At 36.9% G+C, this 14,631-nt stretch overlaps 1 protein-coding gene across 9 annotated transcripts in view; it reads left to right on the forward strand.

Annotated features, from left to right (window-relative positions):
- The window catches only part of RBM33 (RNA binding motif protein 33), a 102,144-nt gene that overhangs the window by 37,468 nt on the left and 50,045 nt on the right, over window positions 1-14,631 (forward strand). For all 9 annotated transcript variants that reach the window (XM_074574115.1, XM_074574117.1, XM_074574121.1 and 6 more), the window contains exon 10: window positions 4,636-4,694. In XM_074574115.1, the coding sequence (XP_074430216.1) occupies window positions 4,636-4,694 (59 nt within the window). The remainder of the gene's footprint in view (window positions 1-4,635; window positions 4,695-14,631) is intronic.

A 14,631-nucleotide genomic window follows, 5' to 3' on the forward strand; every position in this document is an offset into this window, starting at 1 on the left:
CCTAAGAGGATAAAATAAGACACCCGTGTTGCTCTGATTTGTGAATCTCTTGGAACTAGACAAAGTAAAGAAATACATACAAATTTATATGTATTTATCATTAGGTTTTCTGTATTTTTCCCCCTTCAAATAATCAGAACTCCAAGCCAGTGCTATCTTTACTTCATTTATTTGACCAATGAAGAGTAGGAATTTGGCAGGGTTTGATATTGTCAGTTGATAGAGATCTATTAGGCTTCTCACAGATGGCTTTATAGACATTATTTCACTTTTTCCTGTCTAATAAAATCAGTGCTTTCCACAAAATTATGCATCAGAACAGATTATCTGGAAGTAGTCCAGAAGGTCCTTTAGTCTTGGATTTATGCCTTCTGTGCATTTTCCTAACATTTTCGAAGCAACAGTTCTTGTTTTGTGAAAAGCAACAATTGTTTTTTAAGTATTCCAGATGCCTGTCCTCTCGCACTGTGAAACAGTCAACAAATCTTCTGCATCTTGGTGAACAAGCTTCCTCCTAACACCAGCAATGGCTACTGAGGATTTTTGCTTTTGCCTAATGCCAAAAGTATACCAGTGTATCTTCTTTCTTTTGTCTAAGTGGTTTTTTTTTTTCACATTACCAGGTGGCTTCAGGCTTTTCTCAGCCTTACCATTACCTCTGTAGCACTATGGGTATCCCAGGGGCCTTGCTTTATCTTGAGCATTAGTCTTTTTTTTTTTTTTTTTTTTATCTTTACTTGCAGATCTTCATTTCAACAAAGTTGTGTACCTCCTGCATGTTAAGAGATCTTCAAGATTGGATTTGTGGTCTTTTTTTTTAGATCTTATACCTGCTGACTTAGTGTGTACATTCATTTCTTGACTGGTAAAAGTCTAGTCATCCTCTCAGAATAAGCAGCCCTGGAGAATGAGCGGTCCATTTTTGAGTTGTGTAAGACCTGTATTTCAGATCTTTGCTATGTGTATCGATGGCAGCTGGTTCTTATGAGGTGGCCTTGTGTCATCCGTTTTACTGAAGGAATTCTCGGCAGGGCTACTGAATATTTCTGCTAATAGGTGTGCAGAACTGTGTGCAGAACTAACTACTGTTAAATGCAGTCTTTGAAATCACTGTAGAATTTTAATCTTCTTGATTAGAGAGCATGTATGGGAAGCTGAGTCTTCTGTCGTGGCTGAGAGTAGTGGCCATCTCAGTCTCCCAGTCTGCAGCAGTGCGGATATGTTACATGAAAGTATACATTTGCACACCTGTAGGAAATCAGTCATCTTCTTCAAGGAAGATGAGCATAATTCTAAAATCTTCAATGGCATTTGCATATTAAGGTGAGTTTTTAAGCAATCGCTGCAGGCAAATGTTAGACAGAAATTCCAGCTCAGGGAGAGCTGTGCTAAACATCTTAAGGTCCTCCACAGTATAAACATCTACCCGAGGTCCCAGCAGGAAGAGGCTGGTAGTTGACAACATCAGCATGTGTTTCACATGCGGCATCGTGTATTTCAGGATGAGGGGAAGTGTGAAAGATCAGATCAACTTCATGTTCTTGATGATGTCCTGCCCCTTCTTGGCTGAATATATTTCCGGATACATGAGGGATTTTACGCATTTGAGAATACAGCCAGATAGGTGCAGAGTTTATTGGGATTCTGTTGTTGAAAATGTGATACCTGGAAGCTAAAAATGCCATGTCTGGAAGCACATGATATGCACACTTAGGTTCTGGTAATTTTAGTGGCGTGCTGTCATGTTTTAATGCAGACTGGCATTTTTTTTTTCCCTCTCTAATTTGATGTCAGGATTAAGCTCACATACTTCTAATTGTTAGCACCAGGGACACTTTTTCTAACTGCAAATCATAGAAATATACTTTCTCAACATCTTTTTGGTTTGAGTTAGTCTTGAAATGCATCAGGTATATCAGTACTTTGTAAGATAGACTCAAACCTCCTGTAAATTGTTATGAAATTTTCATGCGTATAAAGTAGCATGTGTAAGAGCTCTAGTTGCCAACTACTTCAGCCTGAAAGCGAGTTGAAGCCCTTTTGAAGAACCCTATCATTGGCCTGTTCCTTTGATGTCTCAAAGGCATATCTCTTACAGTGAGTTACCATCTCCCTGCCTGGCCTTGAATCTTGGTTCAAAAAGTAGTTACTTTCAAGTCAGCGTTGTTTCAAATAAATTTCTCCTATTTTTAGTCTTTGAAGCTTCATAAATGATTAAGAAGGACTCAGTCGTATCAAAACCCCTAAAATGGTTATGTGAGCCTCTGCACATACCTGCTGCAGATACTGTTTGGTTGGTGTTCAGCTGTGCCTGAATCCCATTTCTTTTAGTTGCTTGCTTGTCATATTGTTTTCTCTCTCTTCTTTGTGTCCTATTCTGAAAATCAGTTTTGAGTTGTAAGTAGTAATTTTTGGCTGAATGCATGTCCGAAATCGAATATAATCAATTTGCAAATACTGGAGGTCTGTACATAGATGTACTATGAAATACACTATGAAATACTGTGAAATTCAGCCTGTGATACAGGTATTGAGGTTTTTTTTCCACCTCAATGTTTATACCACGAATAACTGTTTCAAGGATACGGAGGTGCTGCCAAAATTGATATGAACTAGTGAGCAGTTTATAGCAGCTCACTAGATTAGTAGGCCATTTACCTTTTAAAAATGGTTTTGATGTCCTGGGAAAAATTACATTATAATTCTCCTAAATAATCAATATGGGAATTCCTTCTTCATCTGTTCAGGTATAGCATTGGAATTTACAGCCAAAATCAATTTAATCTTCTTAAAATAGTGTCTAACAACATGCTGTGTGTTATTTTTGAAATATACTTTCAAACCTATGGAAGATTTGACAACAGGAAAATGAATGCTTATTTGAAACTTCTTTGCTGTTTCAGCAAGTGTCCAAGGATTGAAAGGGCACAGAGTTTGAACTACTGTATCTTTCATGAGTATTAAATTAACTTGTTTAAAATATATAAATATATCTATCTCTATATGCTACTGCCAGAGGCAGGATACTGAAATAGACACAAGTGCCCTGTTCAGTTGACATTTCTATACATTTCACACCTTTACGTGATTTTTCTCAGTGCCTCTCTGACCTGTAATACCTGAGCTATTTTAGTCCTAGGTCTGTCAAGAGCACCCTGTCAGTTTTTTTCCAGGTGGCCATGGCTGTTTGATATCGACAGGTGTTCATTAGAAGCTGAGATGAGACTATTCAGCTAATTTTCTCATGTAATGTGATACAAAGTTTGCACACAGTCCTTCGGTGCTGAAAGACTGGTGCAATTAGTTTACCCCGTCAGTCCCTGAACTAGTAAACCACAAGTACTTAACAAAAGTGGATAGAAACCAGGCGTGGACGTGAACTCAAAATGCATTAGTTCTTGTGCCTCAGTTACCAAGGGGGGAAAAAAGGGATTTTTGAGGCATCTTAGTAAATTCCTGTGTTGGAAATTACACCTAACTTCTCCCTTAAACTAGCTGCATTTGTTAACATCTTTCCTGCTGTGAAGTGTAATACAGTACTAAGTCGATACTTAACTCTGTGTGAGAAACATTTTCCTGTCACTTTCAGAAATGCTAAAAACAAATTGAAGAAAAATAACCTTACTAAAAGTTTTTAGTAAATTTAATAAATTCAGTGCTCCTTGAAATGCTTTATTTAACTTCTCTAGGCCTTTTGTTTAACATTGAAACATTTGTACTTTTAACCACTTGGACAACTCAGAGAGGAGAAAAAAAACTGCACTGGAAAATGGGAAATCTGTCATTACACAGTGTTCTGGGGATTCAAGTAAAGATTCAATCCCCAGGGTGATCCAGCAGTAGATGCTTTGTGCATTACGACATAATATTAAGCAAATGTTTTGGGAAATATTTTTTTGTCTTTTGAAATGCAGTTGTACGGACAAGTCATCCAGATTAATCCCCCTGAAATATTAATTTTGGAGGGTTTTTTTTTTTTTCAGAAAAAGGGTCTCCTAATTCTTCTTGGTGTCTCTTTATGAAATAGCAGTCTTTCATCTGAGTTCAGCAGTTCTGTGATTACACAAACTGATCACAGTTGCAAATACTACTACAGTGGCAAGGCCAGATTAAGTATCGTCTGCTTGCTGTTAATTGCCACTGCCTGCCTCATTTTGCCTTCCTGTGAACAGTGATTTATACCGGCTAGAACCTCTCATGCCCATGCTTGTTGTGGGAGTTTGGTGGTAAGACTGGGAGATACCTAGGAAATCTTGAGGGGCATGAAGTTGAAAAGGCAAATTAATCATGTATTCTTTTATTTGAAACATGAAATTATCGTTAGAGTCTCTGTCAGCTTTGTCTAAGAGACGTCTTTGGCTGAGTAAGTATTCTGGTTTTCCTTCCTGCAACAAGGAGCCATTTAATTCTGGAAAATGCAGAATTAGATTATGTAAATTAACTAGGAGAATCCTAATTGCCCTGTTGCATGTTGCAGGGGAGGGAATGGTTGCTTAAAGTTAATTGTAGGAACTGTGACATTTGAGGGTGAACGTAGCAGATTTTAATCGTCGTTCTTACTGCAACTGCTTTTGGAAATAACAGCAACAACTGTTAGGTAAAACAAATGGTGTTAAAAGGTGCTTCTTGTTTCAGTGCCCTTGCTGCCAGTTCCAGCCCAGCCAAGACCTGCTGTAGGACCCCAGAGATTTCCTGTGAGTAGCAGCTGTTTCTTCTTCTCTGATATGGATAAGCATACATTTGCAAGGAAATATTAATATAGCAAATAAAAGCTGTTCTAGTGAAATATAATTTTAAGGATTTGTAAATATTGACAATACACTCTGCAGTTGAAAATGTTTGTTAAAAGCTTAAGGTCAATGGATTTTTGAGAGTAGAATTAATTCTGTTTAACTGTAAAATTGTTGAACCAGTCTCTCCAGTGGGAGAGGCGCGAATGCATCTTGTCTTAAGGAATATGGGCTTCATTTTATTACTTGACTCTTTCTGTATAAATAGAATCCTTATTTTATTTGATATAATAAAAGGCTACTTGAAATAATCTCTAAGCTTAAAAATCAGTAATATATATTTATTGTAAAAATCGGCAGTGATTTTTGTCATTACTTCAGGCATTTAAATGCCCTCATGTTTTTTTTATATAAAAATGTGAATGGCATTGCATGACCTTGCGTTTTCTCTTGCATTTCTAACTTCTAAAACAAACAAGGCACTTAGCTGCTAATTTCACTTGATTATTTTTTTTAATTCTATGAAGGGGAAAGTGTGTGCTCTAGACCTTTTCTCATCATTTCAGTTTTGTTGTCCTAAATTTTTAGTTCAGGTGGTTTGCTGCGTATCAAAATAAGTGAAAGGAAATTAAGTTCATGCAATATTGCCTTAAATATTTTCAAACGAAGACCCGTATATTATGTTTCCCAAATACATAAAACACAAAAATGATCCTCTGTTAATGTGTGTGATGTTGAAGAAGGAAAGTAGATGTTTGTGAACATCAGTGTGGTATCACACAGTAAATTACTTGTGTAGAGATCAGATGTATTTGAAAGAAGCAGATTACAGAAACCTGCTGTGACTTTTGATTGCCATGTGCATACCTGGTTGGTTTTGACACAGAATATTTTTTGACCAAGACATCAAGCTGAGGAATTGTGATGTCCATATTTTGTACAGTAACTGAGTTTTTAAATTGTCGTGTTTCTTCTCTGAGGTATAAAAAGGTTAAGCAGTAAAACCACAGTTTCATTAAGTAAATTCGTGTTATATACAATTTTATCATCAACACTTTAACTTGAGATTCTATTAAAAAATATTTTGTTTTTTCAGAGGAAATAGTTTTCTTCAGCAGCCTTTAGTATTATGTGGAGACCTTATTAACATTTAAAAAACAATTCTGATTGGTTTTTTTATGAAAACAAGTATCTTTTATTTGTTTTCCTTTGCCTGTAAGTTGCTTTGCCAATAAACGCAATTTGGGATGAAAAAGAAATTGGAGGACAAGGAGTATCTGTAAAGGCATTGTAATTGACATCTTTGAAGTGTGTTTATGTCAGTGTAGAAAAATTGGAAATTATTTTTTTTTTAAATTGACTGTGAAATTAGATGTAAATTCTGTTCACTTTTGGTTTTGCAAGTTGAGAAGTACTGCAAACCTAGCTAATCTTGTATGCAACAGTTTTTAAAGAGAAATAAAATAGACTGAACGTTTTTGGTAAGACTCTTGCTCCTTTTGCCTGAAGGAAAAATGGCTGCTTGATGCCTTTTTGTGTAAGCAATGCACTGGCAAAGAGTCACTGTGCTTCTTTTTTCCTCCTCCTTCTTAACTCAGAGGATACAGTACCTTGATTTGGTTGCCCTGTGTGGTTTGGTTTTTTTCCCTACTTTTGCTCTTAACCTGCCATATGACCCTGAGAAAGTTACTTAATATTTTCATGATTCACTGAGTTATAAAGTGGTTATAATATGGACTTCCCTTATGAAGTACTTTATAAATTTTGCATAGGTTATCACTCATATAAGGATTAGGAATTAAGTGTCACTGTGTACATATCTCATGTTTGTTTTATTAAGTGTAGTATGTTAGCTCTTCAGCTGAAGACAAATTTACTTTTTGACTTGAACGTTTTATCTTGCAGAACTACCTTTTTTGCTCTGTTACATGTCAAATGCCTTTGTGCCATTATAATTCACTTGTTTATGTATAAATGTTGACTTATAGCAATGGTTAGACAACTTTGACAGGCCATTTGAAAAAGATCAAAGAAGTATTCCAGACTATAGTTCATTCATCCTTTTTCTCATTGTAGAAAGAATCTCTGGATGTGTAATAACTTGAATTTGCTCTTGTTTTTAGGATTGCCTAATCAAAGGACAATAGTCAACTGATTTTTCTGAGCACTTTGTTTCTAAAAAACTACGGGGTTAGAATTAAGTATTTGTAGCCTGCTTTCTCCTTTAATTTTGAACTGGATGGTCTATTTTGATTGAATGTGGCAGAGGTAGGAACATTAAAGGTAATGAAATTCTTGTAAGGAGAGACCTAAAAGGGGCTAAACTGAAGGAAAATTTGCCTCTGAGTCCCTGTCTTACCTAGGAGAGAAACCTCTCAGCACAGAGACCCTGTGTGTGCTCTGAACATGGGAAGGGATTCAATCAGAGCTAATCAATTGCAAGTCATAAATCCATTGGAAACCAGGTGTTATTAATTTAGGGCTAATGAAGTGCCTTGTAACCATGTAATGGTTAATTCTTACAACCTTCTGCTGAAGGATGTAATTGGAGAGTTCAACAAAGTTGTAATGAGCATGTTAGCATATTGGTGCGAGTTCTAAATTACAAGAAATAATGTAGTACTAAATCGGGGTAATGCTGATCAGGATTGAACCTGCTTGGAGTTGGGACTGATTAAATTAACTTAACCTTGAATCTAAGTTTTAATATTTCAGGGTAGGGCTCATTGTTCAATTATTTCTTACTTAAAGCTTAACTCCTGCAATGTTTAGAGAGGAAGTACTAGAAGGGATATAGTGATGTGAATCTGTGGTCCCTACTTAGTGTTATTTTAACATTTACAGTAATCTTGACTCAAGCAAGGAAGTTGTCTGTGTCTTATTCCGTAAGCATTCAAGGTGACAGTGTAAATGATGTTTGAAAGTTATGGTCAACTGATTAGGACTGAATAAATAGTGGATCTGAGGCATGTTACAGCTGAGTAACGTGGTGAACTTGTGGTAACTGGGAGTTAAAGACCTGAGTTCTGTGGAGGCTTCTCTGCTTGTCTAAATTGCACAGTACTCTTCAGGTAGTTGATAGTAATCCAGTTTTCAGGCATAGTTGATGATAATATTTTTCCAGGTATTTGAATTAACCTGGAACTGTGAAAGTGCCAACCGCATGCATTCTATAATCTGTTTAAAGAACAGATTAAGATAACCTCTTTGGCATGAGTCCTTCTGAAGGTCTTGTGTTATCATCTGCCCTTGCTTTAAAGTGGTTAAGATGCCTTTTTCTGACTTCCTGTCTTGCATCACAGTTGGCATTTCACAAATGACAGTCTACTTTGGGGACTGATACATTTATGGGAATGTGACAGAAGACTTTATTCATAGGCTAGTTGTATGGGTCTTCTGAATTCTCCACGTTTTCTGATGATATTATTAATTCTTGTGGATGCCCCAGTGCAGGTACGGAGCCTGTGTTTTTTCTTGTTACACAAGAGGGACCATCGTGGTTCTTGTCCTCCATTGTTTGTTAGCTGGGATAATTTCTCTTTCAACTCTTGCCTTCTGTGAAGAAGGATGGGGTAAAACAAGGGGAAAAGAAATTAAACAGAAAATGGAAGAGGTGTTTCTAAACACTTTATATGTAGGTTGCTGCTAAGTGACTACTATAGAGGCCAGACCATTACTTAATATGAAACTAGGAGTTAAGTTGATGGTCCCGATCTTTTTATCCCTTATGTGAGTCCACGAGCACATTCTGTGTCTGCGGTATTTCAGTGTTTGCCTGAAAAAAAAAAGTATGAAGACTTTTTGCTTCAAACATCATTTATTTAACTTAAGGAACACTGAATTAATACTCATGTGTCCCATAGGTGCATTTTTTTAAGGAGATACAGAAGTGGAACGAATGTTGTCATGCCATTCTTCAGCCAGAAATCGTGAGGTATCCCCAGCATCCAAATTTGGGGCTGGAGTGAGGCATTTGGAGCGAAGAGGAAGTTGGGGAGAACTTGCTTCACGCTCCTCAAGGCAGAAGAGAGGAATTCCTTGGATCTGAGGCCATTCCCCCTCTGTCTCTGCCCTTGATCCTTCTCTGAAACTGCTGCAGAGAGCAGAGCCTGTTAATGCCGCTGTATGCCTTGTGCCAGCAGAATTTTCAGGAAATATGGATAAATTCCGATTTAGCTGCTGTCCTTAACGGGACCCCCTGGGCGTGGTGTGAGCTGGGCAGGTGTCCATCCCACGGACACATTTTATTAACTTTGGTCTACGTGAGTTTCGGAGCTGAAGTTCGGAATAGTCTGAAGTGTGGTGTGAGGCACAAGCTGAAGTGGCACCAGTGGCTGCCTGACTAATTTATGCCAGGAAGATGTTGATATTTTTTAATGTACAACACTTCTCTCTTGATACGGACACCTTAGTGCACTTGGGTACCTTTCAGATAACTGTAGAATTCGAGTCTGAAAGAGTTGAATTGTATAACATAATTTACATTTTATTCAGCATAAAAATAAGACTTTAATAGAGTGCCTTGTCTGTGGGCCCCTAAATATTCTACATCACATGTCTTTTCACTTCCCAGGGGGTTTTGACATGATTTGGTTTTGGAACTTAGCTTACAATTTCTTTTCAAAATCATCTTTATCCCAAAGAATACTTGATTTTTTTTTTATTCTTTTTTCCTCAAACTGCAAAAACCTTGGTAAACTTTCTTTATATTCTTACTCAACATGCTTCCACTTGATTTCCCAGACATTAGGTGTTCTCTTAAATGGATGCTGTGAAAGGCAATCAATTAGATTTGCCTCATTTTTTTTCACCATTTCGAAAACTTCAGTTTGATGAATTCTGAGCTTTCAGGTGTTGTTTGTAATTCAGACACTGTTTTTAAACACTTCTTTATGCCTTAATCTGTGAGAGGGTTTTAAACAGGTGCTCAAAACAGAGGTTGCTGTCCTTCATTGCCACTTGCTTGAAACATTTCTTTTAGACAAGCAATATATTAGTGCTATACAAATTAATTATAGAAGGTACATTAGAATACAGTTTTCCCCCACAGCGTTCCTTGGGCTGACTTGGATCAGCCAGCCTACAAGGCGGTTTTAGCAAACTTGGGTTGGTTTAATGGTATTACAGTGTACCTTGGTCTGTGGGTGTGACTTTATATAAACATTTCTTGCCATATGTAGAAGCAGAAATTTGCAGGGCTTTTGAGAACAAAACTACTTGCAGTCGTGTGTGTGTCTGTGGGAAATGCAAACAGGGAGTAATTTTTTTTTTTTTCCATTATTGCAAATTTGATTGTGAGTTGCTGCATGTGAATAAGGATTTTAGCAACTGTTACTGAGGTTCTGGCTCGTATTCTCACGGACTCACAGTAAGGACAATTTAAACAGTCCTGTAGCTGAGTAAGGCAGTTATTTTAAACTGATATTTAGTAAGAATTGATATTTAGTAACTAGTACATGTTTGCAACAGTATGTATGTAGGCGACAAGCTGTTAATGGAAATAAAAAGCCACTTGTGAAAATGGTTCTCCTACTTCCTTACAATTATTCTGCTTTAGCTATGGCTTTACTATAATGAGTAACAGTAAATGAAATTTTCACTCTATTACTGTGTAGCAGTGGCAGATCACAGGTAGCGTAGAAAGCATTTTGTTTTCATTTAACAGGATACATGGTATCAGGTGGTGTTGATTGACATTTCTTGGATAGTGCTTTATACAGCATTTCATGCAAATCATGTTTGAATGAGAGTGCTGCATCAAATTACATTTCTTTCAGATTATAGCCCTTGCAGATGTGAGACGGAGCTTGTTCAGCAGCTACCAAAAAGCTTTCGTTTTTAACACTTACTGTTTTCACAACTTGACTGCAAAGCCCTATAATTACAGCACTTAAGATAGTGACGGAATGATGGGCACTTTCTCTTATCAGATCTATAAGTAGTAGCGAGCAGATGCAGCATGAGATCCCTCCAGCTGTCAAATATTGTCAGGCTGGCATAGAGGGAATGCAGTTTAAAATGCAGGTGACATAATACCCAACATCCTCCATTTGCTAGTGGGCTTCTGATTAATCACGATTACCATACATTATCATACCATCAAATTTAATCATATCAATGAATTCCCATCTGCAGGAGGAGCAGCAGCAGCTAAACATGATGGTAACAGCTATTAAATAAGAGAGAAATAGATGGTTTCTAAATACAGTAACCCCTTAACTTGTCATGCTAGCTCCAGTGCACATGCTCTGTAGATAGTAAAATGAAACTTGTGCATTTATATTTTATAGTTATTGTCATTTACCTTTTTGTTAAGTGATTGCTGTTTAGCACTGCCAAGGAAACCAGAGTTGTAGAATTATTATTTTTTTTTCTTCTGTGTTAACGATGCTAGATTTTCCTCAGTCTCAGTTTTAGTACCTGCTACATACAGAATCACAGAATGGCTGGGGTTGGCAGGGACCTCTGGAGGTCATCTTGTCCACCCCCCTGCTCAAGCAGGGCCACCTAGAGCTGGTTGCCCAGGACTGTGTCCAGATGGCTTTTGAATATCTCCAAGGATGGAAAGTCCGCAAATACTCTGGGCAACCTGTGCCACTGCTCGGTCACCCTCACAGTAAGAAAGTTTTTATTTAGATATATTTTCTTATATATAGGTGTGTACGTTGTTTTTTGATATAATTACATGAATGAAACGTGAAGTTTAAGTCATGTAAGCTAAGCACAAATTTTTATCAAGGCAAAGTGGAAAAAGTATTACACATACAGCTATTTAGCCATTAATTAGGCACTGTTAAAGAGATACTTTGCAGAATTCAAGACATAAAGAAATACAATTAAAATATACAATTGACTTCCTACTACAATGTAGTAAGTGTAATCTGGTGTTTAAACACCAAATGGAGAACTAAAATATGTTTATCATAATATTACAGAGTCCTAGGTGATAGTATAGTTCTCTTAAGCTATTTTCACCGAGATGAGAAAACATTCTTTCAAAAGATAATTCAGTACATTTGTGTCATCACAATACAAATATATATATATATGTGTTTATCTTCTACACCTTCGGTTATTGCTAATTCTTTAGAATGAAAGAAGAAAGTGCTTCATTCATTATAAAACAGTGTCATGCTACTGTTTACAATAAAATGAGGTGGTCTAGAGGAATATTATGGGATGACTATTGGATACTCAAAAAGGAAAATACGTTCAGGCCTTTGTACGCAGCACATGAGTAGTACCTATAGGCACATTTGGAGCTCTGGGTATGTAAAGTTCTCACGTGAATGTGTTTGCAAGGTCACAGATGTGTAAAATATCTCAAAAATGAGATTTCCGTCCAGAATTAAAAATCAGGAATTGGGTAATTCAACCACTAAATAGTTAGGTCTGAACTGTCATTTTCCAATACAGCTGAAAGTCCAGGTTAGCAGCAATTCTAATATTTGTCTTTGATAAAGCTGGCTGCTTCTTGACTTTTTCAGTAGCAATCTGAGCATTTTTTGATGAAGGGAGAAGCATCATCCCCAAGTCATGTGTATTTATCTTTGAGGTTCTCAGATTGTTTTTAAATTAACCTTAACTGCACCTTCAAGCTTGGAGTGTAATGTAGAAATCCTGAATTTGATATTCGTGATCCAGTTTAGTTCTGACCTCAGAGTTGTTTGTAATCGTTAGTGATGTGCAGGTCACCAAGATACACTAGGTCAATAAACACCGTAATAATATTTCCGGGGAGCAGTCTCTGGTAAGTCCAAGGATGAGGTATGAATTTTGTTAGATGTTTTATCTCATTAGCTCTGAAAGCAGAGGCAGTCCAGAACTTTTGAATCCCTAATTTTTTTATACATCCCTAAAACTGTTAGCTTTCAGCACAAAAAATATGCAGAAGGGTTTCATTGTCTTTAAATAAAACTATTAAAAATTTTAATATGAATTTTTAAAATATGTAATATTTTTAATATTTAAAATTAATATTAAAGTTCACTTTTTTCAAGAGAGACTTCGTCATTCTAAATGGCATTAATGTCTCTTATACTCTTTCTCCAATTTCTATTTGTATTGCACTTAGTTTTAAATAGTTAGAGGCCACCAAACAAATACGGTGACGTGCTCTTCGACACCACACCCCTGAAGAGGCTTGCACACTAAAGTGAAACTAAATCTTCCAGACAAATTAGTTTAAAATATCTGCTTAAGAAATTACTTAGGTTTGTGTTCGAATCCAAGAGTTTGGGGTTTACTCTTCCTTCAGGCCGTGCAGGCTGCTATAACTTTTCTGTGACACTGTTTCTTATTATGGCTTGTCTCTGCTTGCCGGAGACACGCTTCCTTCATCCATACAGACCAGATGGGTGGGAGCGTGGTTTTTCTGCACATCAGCGCTGTTAGAGATTTAAAGCTAGAGTTGGGATTTAGTTAACAATACATTTCCTAGGCCTGCATTGCATTTAGGAGTGTTTTCTGACAATTGTTCTTGAATGGGCCCATTTGTCCTGGAGGTTTTCCTTTTCTAACATACATACCTCGATGGTAGAGGAGGTGGAGGTTCGAGAAACCTGTGAATCCTTCTGTGTAGAACTGGACGGTTGTGGGCCATTCTGCTTTGTTGCTTCTCAGAGAAACACACTGAAGTGGGAAGTATTTTTTCCCCATTTGCAATATGAATATGTCCCTGCTTGATGTATTAGGGGGGGTTGCCCTGAAACTTGCTGAAAAGGGATACTTTTAATAAACAATTAAACTAATTTTTAGCTTTTATCAAACTGGTTTGGGATTGTTTTAGTATGCTGGGAGTACCATCTTTTTCTGTAGTGCCTGTGTCCTTATTTTAGCTATTTGATCATGAGTTAGATTAAATAACAAGGGATTCCATGCCTTTCTCTCCTTGCTTGTACTGCTTTTCCACAATGAGTGAACTCTATTTTGGGACCTTAAACAGTTAAATCAGGCATTGAAGATTTCTCTTCCAGGTGACCTGGACTTGTGGCTAAACCCCACAACGCACTTTCTTATCACTTGGAGTTGTGTACTATCAAAAAGAAGCTCATCCAAGTTATGTGGAACGTTATATTAAAAATTACTTTCAACTCAATTGAGGAAAATATCAACCTGTTCACTCAGACTCAGTCTGCCTGTATTACTAGGATCTGTGCAGTCCACATACTTGAACCAGCACTTGCTCTCTCCTTGCGTTTTCCCCTCAGAAAATATATTCCAGAAGCTTTGAAAGGATTCATGTGTGGGTAGCATACAATCATTGTCTTGAGTTTTATGATTACTCTGAACTTTAATTTTTGTCCTTGATTGAAATGTATTTAAGGCATGAATTTTTATATAAGATCGTCTTAAAATAATAAATCCATTGGGAAAATCATGGTGCTTGTTAGGTTTTAGTTTGCATTGATGGAAAGTAATTCACATCATGGAATTACGTGATTGTCTTAGTCATCGTAGGGACACTACTGAGTCATTTAGACTGTATTTAAGGAAATAAAAAAATAAGTTTTATTATAAAATTTCAATGAATCATTCCCTTTCTGTATGCTGTGCACCATAAATGAGAATACTATGAAACTTGAAAGGGAAGAGCCGTGGTTTGTGGGATATGTACATTTCTACTTGCAAATTTTTGAACCATATCCAAGATATATGATGCAGGGCTTCCTACACAAGAGGACGAAAAGTCAATTCCTTGCACCAGAAGGTAGGCATTTTGGGAAAGCTTTTCAAAAAGTCTAGTAGCTGCTGAAATAAGAGGATTAACATCTTGTGACAGATGGCTATAGTTTTAATTGTCATAGGTTATAGTGGTCATTATTCTTTGCATTTAAACCATATAAGAAGAATTAACTGAGTGGCCCTGCTTAACTGTCAATGGGGTTCTCCTAGCTCTTTG

The sequence above is a fragment of the Larus michahellis genome, chromosome 2 (genome assembly GCF_964199755.1).
Source record: "Larus michahellis chromosome 2, bLarMic1.1, whole genome shotgun sequence".
Classification (NCBI taxonomy): domain Eukaryota; kingdom Metazoa; phylum Chordata; class Aves; order Charadriiformes; family Laridae; genus Larus; species Larus michahellis.